This window comes from Henckelia pumila, chromosome 2 (assembly GCF_033568475.1).
Source record: "Henckelia pumila isolate YLH828 chromosome 2, ASM3356847v2, whole genome shotgun sequence".
NCBI classification, from domain to species: domain Eukaryota; kingdom Viridiplantae; phylum Streptophyta; class Magnoliopsida; order Lamiales; family Gesneriaceae; genus Henckelia; species Henckelia pumila.
In genome coordinates, this window is record NC_133121.1 from 147123627 (window position 1) to 147142057 (window position 18431).

Genomic DNA, 18431 nt, shown 5'->3' on the forward strand with positions numbered 1-18431 from the left:
CACATACAACACATAGTTATCATCATAGTATTGGTATGGAACCATTTGAGGTGTTGTACGGGCGACGATGTTGTACTCCACTGTTCTGGGAAGAAGTGGGGGAACGACAGGTAGAAGGACCAGAATTAGTCCAACAGGATATTGATATAGTTGGCTAGATCAAACAAACGAATTAAAATTTCACAAGATCGACAGACTAGCATTGTCGCTATATTGATGTAGAATTCATGACGCATCATTGAGATGATGGTATGTGGGCAGATAAGACTTACATCTTACAACCGTCTGAAATACAACTGAAAACATATTCGATATTTATATATATATATATATATATATATATATGCGAAAAGAATATCCGAAGATATTTATTAAACCAGTATCTTGTAAAATGTTCAGATGTAATATAATGAATTACTATTACAAGTTCATTTCAGTACTTAAGATTGATTTCGAGGACGAAATCTCTTAAGTGAGGTAGAATGTAGTAGCCCAGTTCCATTTTACAATATTTGACTAATCATTAAATAAACATGATTAAGTGATTTTTATATGATCAAATGAACCTAGAAATCGGATCCAGAACACCCGAAAATGGTTAGTGGGATTAATTGGGCTCGGAGACTTCGTTCGAACTCAAATTGACATATGTCCAAATCCAGTCAGATGGATGACATCATGGCTGATGTCACTAAGTCCGATCGGACGATCCGAAAAAGGATCAGACCATACGAACTTGCATGCATGCAATGTGGATATCATGCAGGATCGGACCGTCCGAACGGGGATAAGATGCTCCGAACTTGGCCTATAAATAAGAGTTGAGAGGCTCATTTGTTGTAGTGACCCGTATCCAGAATTAATGATTAATGAGTAATTAATCATGTGATAATGTTTTGAATTATTAATACATGATTAAGGAAGTTTCTGTTGGATTAACGGACTTCGAAAATTGATTCAGAATGATCGGAAAAGGCCCGAAGGGTGACCAGGAACGGAAGCAACGTTCATGGATCGAAAGCAACGTTCTAGCCTACTGATGTCATTCGTGACGTCAGCAAGATGATGTCATTACTTACGCACGTGATGGGACATCGGACGCAACGATGGGAGAACAGACGCAACGATCGGGAACGGATGCAACGATGGAGAACGGACGTTCCGTTTCGTGTCTATAAATAGAGGAGCCGAGATTCATTTCAACTCGCACATTTCCTCTCTTCTCTCTCGATTCCTAGGCCTTCTAACTCAGATCTAGGGAGATCTAGGCATCCTATGGGGAATCCGGGAGTGGCATAGCAATCCAGGCGTCGTAGCGGGGCTGTGGCCTAGTTTTGAGGCAAGCGACAACAAAGGACTAACGACAGACGCAGGTATAGCTTTGGCTTCATAAAAATATTTAGGAGTATAGAATAGTTTAGTTAAGGCTTTTAAAGCTTAATTAATGATGCATGGGTAATTGCATTATAGTAGCAGTAGACTGGACTAGTAGGCTTGGAGTCTAGACCAGCGAAGCTAGGTTTTGACCAGCAGTGTTAGAGGTACGTAAGTACTGACCGAGATAGCCGGCATGATATGTTTGCATGCATGTTTCATGAGTATGTGTTATATGTTTTATCATGTTTTAGTATGTTTTACCGCCTTAGCACATGCATGATTTTACGTATGACTGCATCTCGTGAGATGTGAGTTATTGACAGTCTCCATAGGGAACAGTGATCTCATGTTGGACTCGAGTCAGGTATGACAGTTTCCATGTGGGACTTGTATCCTGTTTTAGATTCGGGTCAGGATGGGGTTGGCTCAGACCTGATATAGAATATACGAGTACCCCACGGAGTCGCTCTCTAGCCGGTACTGTATATTCCTGGCGCCTTGAGAAAGTGTTTTACCTGGGATTTTAAATCATCTGTGTGCGCATATTTGTACATATATCATTGCTTCCGTATTGAGCGTTATCGCTCACGCCCCTGTGTTTGGTTATTGTGGTGTACCTTGTGGCGGGGTAGGTTTGAGGCTGGACGGTCCTGACGGCTCTCAGCAGGATTGAGGATCCGAGAGTGTGAGGTTTTAGAGGGTAGGGATTTGTTTATCCTGAACCATTGATTTGGTTGTATAATGGTATTTATACACTTATGTTATCGTCGGTTGTATTCTACCGATTGGATTTGTTGTATTTTAAATTATCCGCTCCTTACACTTCAAGTATTATTGCATGCGCTTTATTATAACTCTGATTAGATAGTGGATCCGAGTTGGGTCACTACATTTTTTGGTATCAGAGCGCATTTCACTGGGAATTTCTTAAAAGCGAATTAAGTAATTATTTGTTCTTATGCAACAGATGTCGGATTACAATGAGAGCCACGATAGCGGAGGTGGCGGTCGATGGGGCGATCCGAATGATCGTAGACGTCGTCGAGGTCAGCATGAGGGGCGCAGACGAGTGAGAATGCGCAGATTTAAGGAGGTTAGCCCGAAGCCCTTGACAGGAGGTGAGACGCCTGAGGAGGCTGAGGATTGGCTCGAGAGAATGGAGCAGTGCTTTTAGGAGTTCCGTTGCACAGACGAGGATAGGATGAAGATTCTTTCCTTCATGATTGAGGGACGCGCGAGGAAGTGGTGGAGATCTACTTCCGCACCATTCATAGCAGTGAAAGGAGCAGCTACGTGGGTCGAGTTCCGTACAGCTTATCAGAGACTGTGTTTCCTTCAGCTCTACGACAGGCGAAAGATAGTGAGTTACTGAGTCTGCGAAAGGATACGATGACGATTGAGGAGTAATAGCAGAAATTATTTGATATGCTACCTTATTGTCCTCACATTGCTGATAGTTCTATGGCAAAGTACGACCATTTCCTTCAGGGTCTGAACCCTGAGATTCATCGGATGGTTGCTGTGGGCAGTGATATGACCTACGAGGTCTTGGTGGACCGTTGTCGCCAGGCGGAGGATAGTATCCGGAGGAACAGAGGACTCTTCTCTTCTTCTTCCAGACCAGCGAGTTCTAGTCCTTTGGGTCCAAAGGGCCAGTCTTTCAAGAAGATAGGAGGTGCTTCTTATTTATCTAGATCCGGCGGAGTGCATCGTTTTGGTGGACAGAGACCAAGCCGATGTAGTCAGTGCAGACGCAGGCATCCTCCAGGACAATGTGGTCGATCGACCAGTGCATGTTTTTAGTGTGGCCAGGAGGGTCACATGAAGAGGGATTGTCCGATGCTGATTGGAGCAGCGGGTGATTCAGGAGGTTCTCAGGCATCTGTTCAGCCACCTCAGTATCAGAAGTCACCTTTTCAGCAGCAGTATTCGCAGCAGCGTCAGCAGCCGCAAAACTCTCAACATCAGCTTGCTCAGACTCCTTCTTGGGGTCATTCTTCTTTGCGGCCACGTGCCCAGGGTCAGGTCTTTGCGCTTAACCAGGAGCAGGCAGAGGCTGACAGTGATCGGATGATCGCAGGTACTTGTAGTTTATGTGGTTTTCCTGCGTATGTTTTGATTGATACTGGTGCATCACATTATTTCGTATCAGCACGTTTTGCTAAGAAGTATAAGTTGCCATTTATTTACTTAGACGTGTTGATATTAGTTTCTACTCCTATGGGTAGCAAGGTTTTAGCCAAGCATCTAGTTTTGGGTTTTGTTTTGGATTTCGAGGGGAATCAGCTTAGTGCTAACCTGATGATTCTAGCCATGGAGGATTTTGATTGCATCATTGGGATAAATCTCCTGACTACCTACCGCGCGATAGTGGATTGATATCAGAGATTTGTTCAGTTTCGACCAGAGGATAGCGAGTCTTGGTATTTCTATGGTGAGGGAGCGCAACCCCCAATGCCAGTGGTTTTTGCTCTGAAAGCCCGGCGTGCTTTAGAGTCTGGCGAGAAGGCTACCTTATTTACGCCATTGACTCGCATCCTTAGGAGAACCAGATATCCGAGAGATACCAGTGGTTCGTGATTTTACAGATGTGTTTTCGAAGGAAATTCCAGGTTTGCCACCAGTACGGGAGATCGAGTTTGGCATTGAGTTACTGCCAAGGACTGCACCGATTTCCAGAGCTCCTTATCGTTTAGCGCCATCAGAGATGAAAGAGCTGCAAATGCAATTGCAAGATCTTCTTGATAAGGGCTACATTCGACCCAGTGTTTCGCCATGGGGAGCCCCAGTGCTGTTTGTCAAGAAGAAGGATGGTTCGATGCGGTTGTGTATCGATTACCATCAGTTGAATCAAGTGACAGTAAAGAATAAGTATTATCTTCCGCGAATAGATGATCTCTTTGATCAGTTGCAGGGTACTTCTGTTTATTCGAAGATTGATCTTCGGTCTGGGTATCATCAGTTGCGAGTTCGGCAGGAGGATGTTCCTAAGACAGCATTTCGTACATGGTATGGACACTATGAGTTTCTAGTGATGCTGTTTGGTCTGACGAATGCCCCAACTGTTTTTATGGATCTGATGAAAAGGGTGTTCCGCGACTTTTTGGATAAGTTCGTGGTAGTTTTCATCGATGATATTGTTGTGAAAAATGCTCGCAAGCGTACGAGTGTCAAGTTTTAATATAGTGATAAAATCAAGTATCGATCCCACAGAGAGTAAAATAAAAATATTCAGTGCTTGTAATTAAAATAGTGTAAACTTTATCTAGAAAATCAAAATTTCATAATTTTGCAGAATAAAATAATTAATCAATGAGTTTTTAATAGCACGCAGACAACTTTCAAAAAATATCAATCAGAGAAAAAGTGATCTAGAATTTTAGATTTCACCTGCTTTCAACAACAATCAATCATAATTAATTAATCTTCATGAATTTCAATCAATTAATAGCCAAGAACACTTAAGTGTATTATTCCCTCTCCCGAGTGCCGAATAAAATATATCAACTACAATTCAATTCCAATATCCCTATTAAGAATCTAATTGCAATGATCAATTCAAAACAATGTTCTTTTTAAAAGCTCTGTTAAAATTATACACTCTTTCGAACAATATAAATAATTAACAGTGTATTTTCTAATGGTCCTATTCAAAATCTCCTCTCTCGGGTGCCAGATTTCAAATAAATATTATAAATCAATTATTGATCAGATAATTGAAAAGACAATCAATTCTAGAAACACAATTAATCTAGAAAAAAAATCAATTCAATAAAATCAAAAATTCATGAAAATGTTTACACCAGGTTCCATCCGACCTCTAGACTATAAAAATTAGTTCATAATAAAATTCTGAATAAAACAATAATTCATAAATCCAAACATATTCAAAATTAAATAAAAAGTAGAAAACAAATCCGTCGTCGACGACGTGTCCGGTCTATCGATCTCCGTCTTCAATTAAGATCCAGAATTCCTTCCGAAAATTCCACAATCACGATCTCTGTTCTCTGATATCTGTACGTATTGTGTGTGTATTGTGGCGGCTCTCTCTTTCTTCGTCTGATAAGAAATTATCGTCTGATAAGAAATTCCTTTTTATATCGCATGAAAAAGCCCACTCAAAGAAAGACCAAAATTTCCTTTTCGATAATTAAAAGTCCACGCGCGGGCGCTCCAAATAGTCAGGCGGGCGCGCATAAGCCTCTATCTTCAATTCTCTCGCCTTCACATGAACTTAGCGTGATAGCTCCCTTCCAAAAATCTTTAGCGCTTCTTTTCTTCTCTTTAGCGCTAACAAGGCCCAATAAGAAAAGCCCAAAGTCTTCTGGTTCTTTTCTTTTCTTTTATTATTCTTTTCTCACACATTTTTCTTCTTCTTCCAAAATAATTCTTCTTTTCCATTAATTTATTTTTTTCTCCACAAATTTTCCATAATTCCCTACGAACACAAAAACAACAAAACCCACACATAAATCTGCTCGAAACCAACAATTAACAATTAAAATCATACATAAATTAAGTGTATAAAATACACTTATCAGATATCTTGGTTTATTCTCGCAGCATGGATGAACATGCCTATCATCTATACACTGTACTCCAGGTCTTGAGGGATAAACAGTTGTATGCAAAGTTGAGTAAGTGTGACTTCTGGATCGACCGAATTGTATTCTTGGGTCATGTCATTTCTTAGGAGGGCGTATTTGTTGACCCCAGCAAGACAAAGGTTATTCTGAATTGGTCGCGTCCGACTACAGCTTATGAGATTCATAGTTTCCTTGGTTTTGCAGGGTACTACTGGCGTTTTGTGGAGAACTTCTCTCAGATAGCTAGGCCTTTGACACAGTTGACGAAGAAAGATGCTTCTTTCTTATGGTCTGACGCTTGTGAAGATAGTTTTTGTGAGTTGAGACGTCGTTTGACGACAGCTCCAGTTCTTGCTTTGCCGTCGGGATCAGGTGGGTTTGTAGTCTACACTGATGCTTCTCTCCAGGGTTTGGGGTGCGTGTTGACTCAGAATGGCCACGTGATCGCGTATGATTCCAGACAGTTGAAAACTCACGAGAAGAACTATCCCGTACATGATCTAGAGCTAGCGGCCATTGTCTTTGCTCTGAAGATATGGCGTCACTATTTGTACGGAGTAAGATTTGAGATCTTCCCCGATCATAAGAGTTTGAAGTATTTGTTCACTCAGGCTGAGTTGAACATGAGGCAGCGTCTTTGGATGGATCTATTGAAGGATTATGATTGTGAAATCAAGTACCATCCTGGTTCATCGAACCCCGTTGCTGATGCGCTTAGTCGCAAGGTCTATGTGAGTTCCCTTCGTACCAGTTCGGTTTCGAAGGCAGTGGAGGAGTGTTGTTCTTGGGATTCACGTTCATTCATAAGAAATAACAGCAAGGGATTCGTGTTTCTTCTATGCTTGTAGAGCCAGCCTTGTATCGACGAATCCAAGAAGCTCAGAATTCTGATCTGAAGACTCAGAAGTTAGCCCGTTTGGCGGAAGGTGATAATACTTCAGGTTTCCATCTGCAAGGAGACGGTCTGTTGTGTCTTTCTGGTCGAGTAGTGGTACCCGAGGATTCTGCTTTGAGTGAAGAGATCTTATCACAAGCTCACCGCAGTAGATTTTCTATACATCCAGGAAGCATGAAGATGTATAAGGATCTTCGCTCATGATTTTGGTGGAAAGGGATGAAGTGCAGTGTCTATCAGTTTGTATCCCGATGCCTGTGTGTCAGCAGGTCAAGGCAGAGTTTAAACGACTCGGAGGGTTACTTCACAGCTTAGAGATTCCTGAATGGAAGTGGGAGCATGTGACGGTGGATTTTGTCACCCTCTTGCCTGTGTCTTCCAGGAATTGTGATGCTATTTGGGTTGTCGTGGATCGATTATCTAAGTCAGCGCATTTTCTTCCCTATAATCAAGATTATACCTTTGATAGGATAGCACAATTGTATGTGTGGGAGATCGTTCGATTTCATGGCATCCCGTTGAGCATTGTCAGTGATAGAGATTCACCTCGAGATTCTGGGGTAGTTTCCAGCAAGCCCTTGGTACTACTTTGAGCTTGAGTACGGCTTATCATCCAAAGACAGACGGACAGTTCGAGCGTACTATTCGCACTTTAGAGGATATGCTTCGCGCAGCGGGGATGAATTTTGGTCCAGTGTGGCATGATCATTTACCGTTGGTGGAGTTCGCTTACAACAATAGTTTCCATCGCAGCATTGACATGACACCATTTGAGGCTCTTTATGGACGTTGTTGTCGTACCCCTCTGTTTTGGGACGATATTGGCGAGCGTCAGGTTGAGGGTCCTCAGATGATTCAGCAGATGACTGATGCAGTGGAGTTGATCCGACGCAGGATTAAGGCGGCCCAGGATCGACAAGCTAGTTACACAAACACTCACCGGAGGCCGTTACACTTTGAGGTAGGAGAGCATGTATTCTTGTGTGTGTCACCTTTCCGGAAGGTGATGAGGTTCGGTCGCAAGGGTAAGCTGACACCAAGATTTATTGGTCCTTTCGAGATTCTCGAGAAGGTTGGGGACGTGGCTTATCGTCTAGCATTGCCACCAGATCTTTCGGGGATCCATGATGTGTTCCACGTGTCCTTGTTGAGGCAGTATGTGGCTGATGAGTCGCATATTTTGCACCCGACCGAGGTACAATTAGATCAGGATCTGTCATATGTGAAGAGACCCCTACGGATTCTAGACAGGAAGGACAAAATACTTCGTAACAAGCGTATACCGTTGGTGATGGTACAGTGGCAGCGCAGAGGTATAGATGAAGCTACTTGGGAGTTATAGAGCCGGATGCGAGCCGAGCACCCCGAGTTATTTTGAGATTTTGTGCTTCTTTGTATCAAGTTTGTACTTGTTCATTTGTAGTAAAGAACATTCGTGTTGAGTCCTGTACTTTTCCTCTGACTTTAATTTCGAGGACAAAATTTCTTAAGTGGGGGAGAATGTAGTGACCCGTGTCCAGAATTAATGATTAATGAGTAATTAATCATGTGATCATGTTTTGAATTATTAATACATGATTAAGGAAGTTTCTGTTGGATTAACGGACTTCAGAAATTGATTCAGAATGATCGGAAAAGTCCCGAAGGGTGACCAGGAACGGAAGCAACGTTCATGGATCGGAAGCAACATTCTGGCCTACTGATGTCATTCGTGACGTCAGCAAGATGATGTCATTACTTACGCACGTGATGGGACATCAGACGCAACGATGGGAGAACGGACGCAACGATCGGGAACGGACGCAACGATGGAGAACGGACGTTCCGTCCCGTGTCTATAAATAGAGGAGCCGAGATTCATTTCAACTCGCACATTTCCTCTCTTCTCTCTCGATTTCTAGGCCTTCTAACTCAGATCTAGGGAGATCTAGGCATCCTATGGGGAATCCGGGAGTGGCATAGCAATCCAAGCGTCGTAGCGGAGCTGTGGCCTAGTTTTGAGGCAAGCGACAACAAATAACTAACGACAGACGCAGGTATAGCTTTGGCTTCCTAAAAATATTTAGGAGTATAGAATAGTTTAGTTAAGGCTTTTAAAGCTTAATTAATGATGCATGGGTAATTTCATTGTAGTAGTAATAGACTGGACTAATATGCTTGAAGTCTAGACCAGCGGAGCTAGGTTTTGACCAGCAGTGTTAGAGGTACGTAAGTACTAATCGAGATAGCCGGAATGATATGTTTGCATGTATGTTGCATGAGTATGTGCTATATGTTTTATCATGTTTTAGAATGTTTTACCGCCTTAGCACATGCATGATTTTACGTATGACTGCATCCCGTGAGATGTGAGTTATTGACAGTCTCCATAGGGAACAGTGATCTCATGTTGGACTCAAGTCAGGTATGACAGTTTTCATATGGTACTTGTATCCTGTTTTGGATTCGGGTCAGGATGGGGTTGGCTCAACCCTGATATAGAATATACGAGTACCCCGCGGAGTCTCTCTCCAGCCGATACTATATATTTTTGGCACCTTGAGCAAGTGTTTTACCTGGGATTTTAAATCATCTGTGTGCGCATATTTCTACATATATCATTGCTTCCGTATTGAGCGTTATCGCTCACGCCCCTGTGTTTGGGTATTGTGGTGTACCTTGTGGCGGGGCAGGTTTGAGGTTGGACGATTCAGACGGCTCTCAGCAAGATTGAGGATCCGAGAGTGTGAGGTTTTAGAGGGTAGGGATTTGTTTACCCTGAACCTTCGATTTGGTTGTATAATGGTATTTATACACTTATGTTATCGTCGGTTGTATTCTGCCGATTGGATTTGTTGTATTTTAAATTATCCTCTCCTTACGCTTCAAGTATTATTGCATGCGCTTTATTATAACTCTGATTAGATAGTGTATCCGGGTTGGGTCACTACATTTGTAATCGCTTAAAAACCTCTCATCTCCCATGATGGCTCGATTTTAAGGGTTTGGGACTCTTTTATAAAGAGCTTGAGCCGGTATTAGTATATTTTTATATAACGGACAGTGTCTGTAGTAATGGCCAAACAGTGGAGCTTTGGCGAGGTGTCCAAGAGTCGTAGCAGGGCTGTACCCAAGATCTGGGGCATTCGACATCAGCAGGCTCACGACGGACGAAGGTATAGATCTAGCTCCTTATAGAAAATAGGGAGTATGATATAGTTTAATTAAGGTTTTTAGAGCATGATAGTTGATGCATGCATGGTTATTATGAATTGAAGTGTTGCATGGTAAGCTTGGAACCTAGATGTGGGCTTCTAGGAACTGCCTTAGAAAGGTACATAAGTAGTGACTGAGATTACCAGCGGATATGCATGCTTATGTGTTGTTTTTATGAGCCATGATTATTATGGATGATCCATGTTTTACTGCTTTGAGATGTTATGTTGCATGTGCATTTCATATTGAGTTTGGATATCCTTCGAGATAATCCTATGTTATAGGTAGAGCTGTCAAACGGGCCAATCCATGGCGGGGCGGGCCGGCCCACCAAAAACCCACCTTTTGGCGGGTTGATGGCGGGTCGTAAATCCTAAACCCAACCCACCCCAAGGTGGGTTGCGGGTTAGGCGGGCCGGCCCGCGGGTTGGCTCACGACAAATATAAATAAATAAAAAAAATTATAATTAATTATAAATATCATTTCATAAATAAATATTAATAGAAATATATTAATAAAATTTTAAATTATTGATTTCATGTGTGTAAATTTTATATAAAGTAATTAATACAAAAAAAAATTCATAACTTTTATTAAAAAAATACATATATCATAATAAAAATAAAAAAAATTATTAATCCTCCAGGCCCGCGGGTCTACCCAGGCCCGCGGCGGGCCAACCCGCGCGGGTCGTGGGCCTTGGCGGGTTGGCCCATCTAGGCCCATTTTTTGTTGGGTTGAAAAAATGTCAGCATAACCCACTTAAATTGTGTGGCGGGCCGGGCCGACCCGGCGAGCCTAACCCAAATTGACGGCTCTAGTTATAGGGTGCTCAGCCCTTGTTAGGACATTTTGAGGACACTGAGAGTCACTCGGCCGACGGGTCGTTCCGTCTCTAGTGTTTTCGGGGGACATCCTAGGTCCACGTCCTGTTAGGATTGAGTGGTTGGGTCCAGTGGTTTGATTCCCCGAGACTACAGCTCATGTCCTAGGCGCCAGTCCAACCATAACGGTGACCTGACACAAGACTTGCATATCCAATCATCCACTACTCGTAGGGTGAGCGCCCTACTATAGGATATCTCAAGAATACATTATCAATATGCTCATGGATGCAGCATAATATCATGACAGGTATCTGCAGATAAAATCATGTCATATAATCAAATAAACCATGGAAACACATAATACATGCATACTCAGTCAGAGTATCTCGAACATTACTTTCGTACCTCTGATAACTAGGCAAGCTAAACCAGCTCTATGTTCAAGCCTATAATCAGCACTACAATGCAAAATACTCATGCATTAAAATCTTGCTCTAAAAGTTTTAACTAAGTTATAACATACTCCCTAACTATTTATAGGGAACTAGAGTTATACCTCGGTTCGTCGTCAGTACTTTGTTGTCGATTGCCCCAGAACTTAGGCACAACTCCGCTACGACTTCTGGACGCCTCGTCAAGGCTCCGCCCCTCGATAACTAAGGCTAGGAAGACCCTAAACCACCCAGGAACCGAGAGAGAGTGTGGAATGAGCAAGAAATCTGATTGTCGGACCCTATATTTATAGGCCTAGATCGGACGCTCCGATCTTCATGCACCCGCCACGTGTTGCAATCTCGTGGCATCTGTCCAGCCACGCCATCGGACGCTCCGATCTCCAGATCGGATGGTCCGATCTCCTTACGTGTCCAAACAGTGTTGAAACCTCAACAATTGCATGGCCTAACCCATCGAACGGTCCATTCTGAGTTCGGAAGGTCCGGTCTCGTCCGAGTTCGATTTTACACTTTCTTTAATTAAATCCAATTAAAATCCCTTAATCCATTTTTAATCATATTCAGTCAATTAATCTTGTAAAATGAGACCGGACTACTACACATCATATCACTTATCTCTTACTAAAAACCTTAACTAGACTAATAGCTACACACATATGTTAATCGAAGTCTAGAAATATACATGCATCTGTCGTTAGCTTGTTTATGGTGATGACCTCAAAACCTAGGCTCAAATCTGCTACGATCCCAGTAGCGCCTCGCTATTGACTAGCCTCCAAAATGACACTTAGAACCCACTAGAAGCAAGAAGAAACCGAGAGAGAAGAGAGGGAAATGAGCAAAGAAATGAGGGTCTCAGCTCCTCTATTTATAAACCACAATTGGAATGTCTGATCTCTCGTTCCGAGCTTCCGAACACACTTCGGGACATCCGATCGTTTTTTCGAACTTCCTCCACCGAACACGTCCTTTGATTGTACAACAAAACTGCCAACAGAGTTCGGACCTACCGAACTATGGGTTCGGAGCTTTCGAACTCAGCCTTGTCAAATCAAGTCAAGTTACAAATTAGAAAGCCCATATCTGCCTGTCGGGGAAACGTTCGGAGCTTTCGAACTGCCCGGAGCTACCGAACTCCAATCTATCTTCCAAAGGGATCGGACCGAACGGTTCCTTGCTCAAGTTCGGACCTTTCGAACTGCTTGAACACTTGGAACCCTCCGGACCATTTCTGAATGTCCTGAATCCGATTTTCTACTTAATAATCTCATCTGAGAATTTTTAATCATGTTATAATCATTCTAAATATACTTAGACAATTAATTGCTTATTTCGAGAATCGGATGACTACATTAATAGTTTTTAGCTATTTTGTCGTTTCTCAACCAGCTAGATGTATAATATGGTCACTTGAAAATGGTTTTTCAAATTGCGTAAATGATCATCTGGTACTAATGAGCTTTTGGCTTAACATTTTAACAAGTTACAGAGATGTAAAAAGATGCAGCAGACATATAAAAAATTTCAAGATTTTAGTGATCAACTACAAAATGCAATGCATTATGTGAAACAAAATTTTCATTAATTCAAAATTACGTAGTGCTTGCAAGTTACAAGTTCATTTCCAACTTCCAAGATCCTTAGATGACAAGCGTCGGCAGCACGGGTTAACGGGTGCATATACGGAAAGAGGCCTCGAGGTGCCTAATTAGAGGTTCCGTGACGCTTGAGTGTGCGCGAGCCCGCCTGTCTTTTGTGGACTACGAACATAGCGAAGTTCTTGATCGAATAGAAAAACCACCTTTACTTGTCGTTCTAGGAATTAGTTTATGCACATGGCGCTGAATTGGACCCGCTCACTTTCACCTTACAACAAAATTTTTGCAATAATCTCATTGCCCGAAAATCAAAACCAGGTAAGAAATAACGAGAAAATATTGTTAAAAACATTGGACTTGGACCTAACTCCATCCAAAAAACTATCTCAAGGAGAAGGTTGTCTAAGGAACTCTGATCAAGAACTCTATCCAACCGACGCGGGACATATTTTTCAACAAATATATGTCGTAGTAGAAAAGGTTTTGGGGCCTGAAATATATATTCCTTGCTCCAGTTGTGTTCTTGCTTTTAGGAAAGGAATCCCCAGTCCTAGTTTTTTTAAGAAAAGAACGATCGAGTGGGTAATTTTGCAAAATATTGATCGCTCGATGTAGATACATATAATTCAAGATTTTTCGGGCTTTGCAATGCAATAAACATATTTTTGATCCCTTCATTTTATCATCAGACAAACGAAACATGATATTAATTTCCTGCATGGACATATATCAAGTGTATGGACTATATATACATTCTCATAATACTATAATTACACCATCTGCAATCCGAATTGGATTTGCGTTTATAAAACAATAAAAATATTTTTAAAGTACATATTCAAACGGAATCTTAGTCAATAGATTTAAATTTTAATTTAAAACACATTATTTTTAAAGCTGTCAAAATAAATTAATTGTCAGACAACCCATCTATCTCGTCGAATAGCCGCATATACGAGTTAGATTGATAATTCTTCACTCACGTTAAATGGAGGGTCAATCGGCCCCATGTTGTTGGCTCGTTTTGAGGACTCTTAGCTGTTTTGGGCAAAACACCAAGAGCTTAGCTTGTTAGGGTACGCTGGTGTTTCTTAAAAAATTGGTAATCGGGATTCACTTTGGCCCATGCGCGGTGATCTCTCGTTATTACAGTGGCATACCTACATGGTCCCGAAAGAATACGATCGCCCTTTTGAAATTTTAAAAAATTTTAGTACTATATACATAATATCTCTTTTAAATACAAATTTAATTATGTGACCGTCTTCTTGAAATTTTTTAAATAAAAAATCTATTTACTATGTTTATAATATATCTCTAAATTATTAATTGATTGCAATTAACTTTGATAAATAAGATCGGAATAAATTTGATATTATGCTTTGTATTTTGTCTCATATATATTTTTGTAAGGAAACAAAAATTCTTTTGGCCCTTGAAGTTGAGTGTGATAAGGGAAAATTGCTTCATTTTGCTCAGGTTTATCCAGGAGACTTCTCTCTCATGGAGTTAATATATCTTAGCACCAACTTCATAATTTTATTTTTGACATTAAACAACAATTCTTGCTCCGAAGTTGTGCGGGAATTAGCGAGCTTGCTAAAGTAATGGTTCAATCAAAGAAATATCAATTATATCAATTGGTATACAGATTTACTTTCAAATTAGCAGTATTATTACTCGTTGCAACTGTAGAGAGAGTGTTTTCAATAATGAAAATCATAAAAAAAAAACATCATTTTGTATTAGGTTGTGATATGATATATTGTTAAATTATTGTTTGATATCATGTATTGCGTGATGTATATTTGAGACGTACAATTAATAATGAAGAAATTCAACATTTTCAAAATATGAAATTTCGGTATGTGTTATTGTAAAACATATGAAGCTAATATATGAGATTTATTATACATTTTGTGTTGTATTAATTTTATAAATTTATTGAATTCGTCCCTCCTGATTGAAAATCTTGGGTACGCCACTGGTTTGTTGTATTGTCATTTTCGATATGATTTATTTATTCGGGGAAAAAAATATATTCCTAATAAAAATATTCAAATTTGTTTTCTATGCAACCATGTGTGACGTGCATTCTTGAAGTAGGACAATTCAAGCACAACAAACAACTATCATTTGGACTTAAAAAATCGTTAATTTTAGTGTTATTTTTTTTAATTCTTATATTTTTATTAATATATGTTTTATGAGTCTTTCAATACTAATTGTCATATGTACTATACTATATAATAATTCAGCAACCTTTTAGAGTAAATATATTGATGATGTTAGTAAATGAACAAAAATACATATTATTTCAACTCATAAAAAAATTATTATAAGAACACATTCAATAAATTTATTATCAAATTTACCTATCATCTTTTATATTTATTTTGTTTTGAATTATAAATTATTAAAATATCCCTTTATCCTTATATAATATATATATATATATATTACTATATATTAAAGTAAATACTCTCTAATTAACTAACTTGTAATTAATTAGTGAAACTTGATTTGAAATTATCATTATATCTTAACTTAATTTTCAAAAAAACCAAAATTATTAGGTAATTTAGTCATTTTATATAACTTCCTTTTTTTAGCCATTAGATGGTTTATTATTTACCAATATGACACTCACTTTGTACCATTTGATATATTTTTATTTACGAAAATACCACTCAGTTAGTAAAATTAATATATCCATTGCGTTTTGTGACTACTTTTTTTCGAAAACGCTATATTTTTTTGTATTTTTTAAAATTTAAAATTTTTTTAATTTTTTTGTTTCGTTACAAAGATCTACCGTACGAACACGCAACACATACAGTGGAATATTAATATATAAATGATTTATAGTTCTGTTCATTCATAAGTAATAATGTAGTTATATTTGGATATAATGATTTGATTTAGATAGTTTAAAAAAATGATTTGATTTAGATGAAAATAGTTGATTTCATCGTGAGAGAATTTAAAATCTATCATTATTCATCATTATAGTTACATAAAAAAATTTTAAAAAAAAAAGATGGATTTTAAATCTATTTAACAAAAATTCATCAATAAAAAAATTCAAATCTCGCCGCTCTAGTGCGACTTTAGACCTGACAAACAAAAGATTAATTAGTGAAAAAATCTATGTGCTCAGCTCTTCGCGTTTGTGGATTAATTAATACTATAATGGAAGGATCGAAGATATTTTAGGAAGTTGCGCTTTCGTTGGATGATGAAAATTTTGACTCTTTTTGCAAATTGAGATTATGCTGCATCTCGAGTTCTTCTCCAGATACAGCACAGTCGTTGGATCAAGAGCTCCCACATAAAATCATGTGGGACCCTCATGATTTCATGTGGGAGCTCCCATGATCCAACGATTAAACTCCATCATGTGTGTAGCACACCTGGTGCAGCATAATCTCACCTAGGGGTGCAAACGAATCGAGCCGAATAATGATAAAATTTTAAGGCTCGAATTCGGCTCGATAAGAGTATATTCGAGCTCGATTCGAAGTTCGATAATTTCAAATATTTTGGCTCGAGCTCGGCTCGAAATGAAGTTCGAGTTCGGTTCGAAATATTCGAACCTATTCGTGAACTATTCGGATATTATGGTTCGAAAAGTTCGAAATGTATATAAATTTATTATATAATTATATTATATTAATTAAATATTAAGGTTCGCGAACTATTCGCGTCGAACAGGGTAATTTCGGCTCGAAAAAAAGTTCGAACATGTTCGAATTCGGCTCAAGTTCAATAAGCTCGAATACGAATCAAATATTTATCGAGCGGGCTCATAAAATTTACGAACATGTTCGATTCATTTGAACCCCTAGTCTCACCCTTTTTGCAAAGTGGTTTCCTTGCTTAAAAATTCTTGTCCATTATTTTTTTTAATAGGATTTCTCGAAACGTGGCAACACATTATAAGTCAAAGATGGGTCAGGTCATTTAAAGTAGTCATAAAAAAAAGACTTGAATCCGTACGTGTGGCACCGAGATCTTCCCACGTGTACACCCTCTTGCAGATATTTAGTGCCGCTTGTCCTGATTTCGCCACGTACTATAACTATTTCTCCAATCAAAGACACGGGAAAGATATTTTTGGGATATCACAACGTGGCATCAAATTATATTATCTAAGACTTAGGTTTTTTGTAATTTTATTTTATTATCCAATGAAAAGATGACGCATACAGCCTCTGTACTCCAAATCATTTTCTTGGAATCTGGGCACCTTTTGGGGTTAAAGTTGCGGTCGCCTCCATTTACTACAGCATTTGAAAGAAGATCTTCTTGGAGGTTTGAAAAGAATGTGCGAGAAGCCAAATCAAAGATTGAAAATCAGCGACTCTGTGGACTCATCATCGGAGTCTGGGATTCTGAACGAGAGGATTCTTGTTCTGGTGTTCGAGTGTTTGAAGTGGGATATTCGAGTCCTCTGCGTCACGGCATCTGTGAATCGCAGGCTTCGTGGGTTGGCGAAACGGGTGCTGTGGCGAGGATTTTGCCTCTACAGAGCCCCTCGTATGGTTTACACGCTGACGGGGGGAGTGCCCAACAGCAGGATTATAGGCGGGTGGCACCCACTGGCCAAGCTTCTCTTCTTCTGCGGCGGCTGTGTTTCCTCCCCCAATTTCGAAGTGATTCAACCCTCGAGCGGCCATTTCGCGAAATCGTCGCGGTTTTCCAAGACCTCGGGCCTTAGCTTCCTGTCGAAGAAGTGCAGAGGAGACGTGCTGTACGTGAGTGACCCGTGCGAGCACCCCACGACACGGGGGGAGCAAGACGACGTGGGTATGTACAGGGGAGTTTTCCGGGACTTCGGCAAGTCGAGGACTCGGGATCTCTTGATCAGGAGGCGGGTCGATTTGGAAGCTGGGTTGAGGTGCCCGTATTGTGCGATGCGCGTGTGGAGCATGACGGCGGCTCGGCTGATTCAGAGGAAGAGCGTGGCTCGGCGGCTCGGGTCGAATGAAGGCGGAGTGGAGTACTTTGTGTGCTTGAACGGGCACCTCCACGGCTCGTGCTGGTTGGTTCCATTGACGTCGGGGGAGGAGAATACAGAAGATGATCCCGAAACAGGCGACGATGACGAAGAAGACAGCATCAATTTTTCAGCAACGATCTAATAGATTTATTCATGTTTCCTGTCAAGAATCAAGCAGCAGATTTTTTTTGCCAGTTTTGTACGACATTATCAATCGATCATCTTGTTTGAAAACTAGGTGATACATCAGTCTTTTTTTTTTATTTTTTTTCAAGTTAGGTGATAGTTCAAATCAAAATCATATAAATATACCGATTGTAACATATAATCTTCGGTCGTAGCATATGTATGTTTGCTGGATGATATTAAAGCAGCCCAGTGGCAGTTGTATTTATTTTGTCACTTCATGATATTATTATTCAATGGATTTATTTGTTCTCATTGCTTTCTCTTAACAAATAAATTTGGCAAAGCAATATGATCTTTTTTATG

The 18431-nt window shown here is 40.0% G+C and overlaps 1 protein-coding gene across 1 annotated transcript; it reads left to right on the forward strand.

The window, feature by feature from the left end:
• Nucleotides 1-17149: 17149 nt before the first annotated feature.
• Nucleotides 17150-18352, forward strand: LOC140884512 (EID1-like F-box protein 3). Its single transcript, XM_073291286.1, has one exon. It carries the CDS (start codon nucleotides 17263-17265, stop codon nucleotides 18079-18081), a length of 819 nt encoding a protein of 272 aa, XP_073147387.1. The 5' UTR covers nucleotides 17150-17262; the 3' UTR covers nucleotides 18082-18352.
• Nucleotides 18353-18431: the final 79 nt, after the last annotated feature.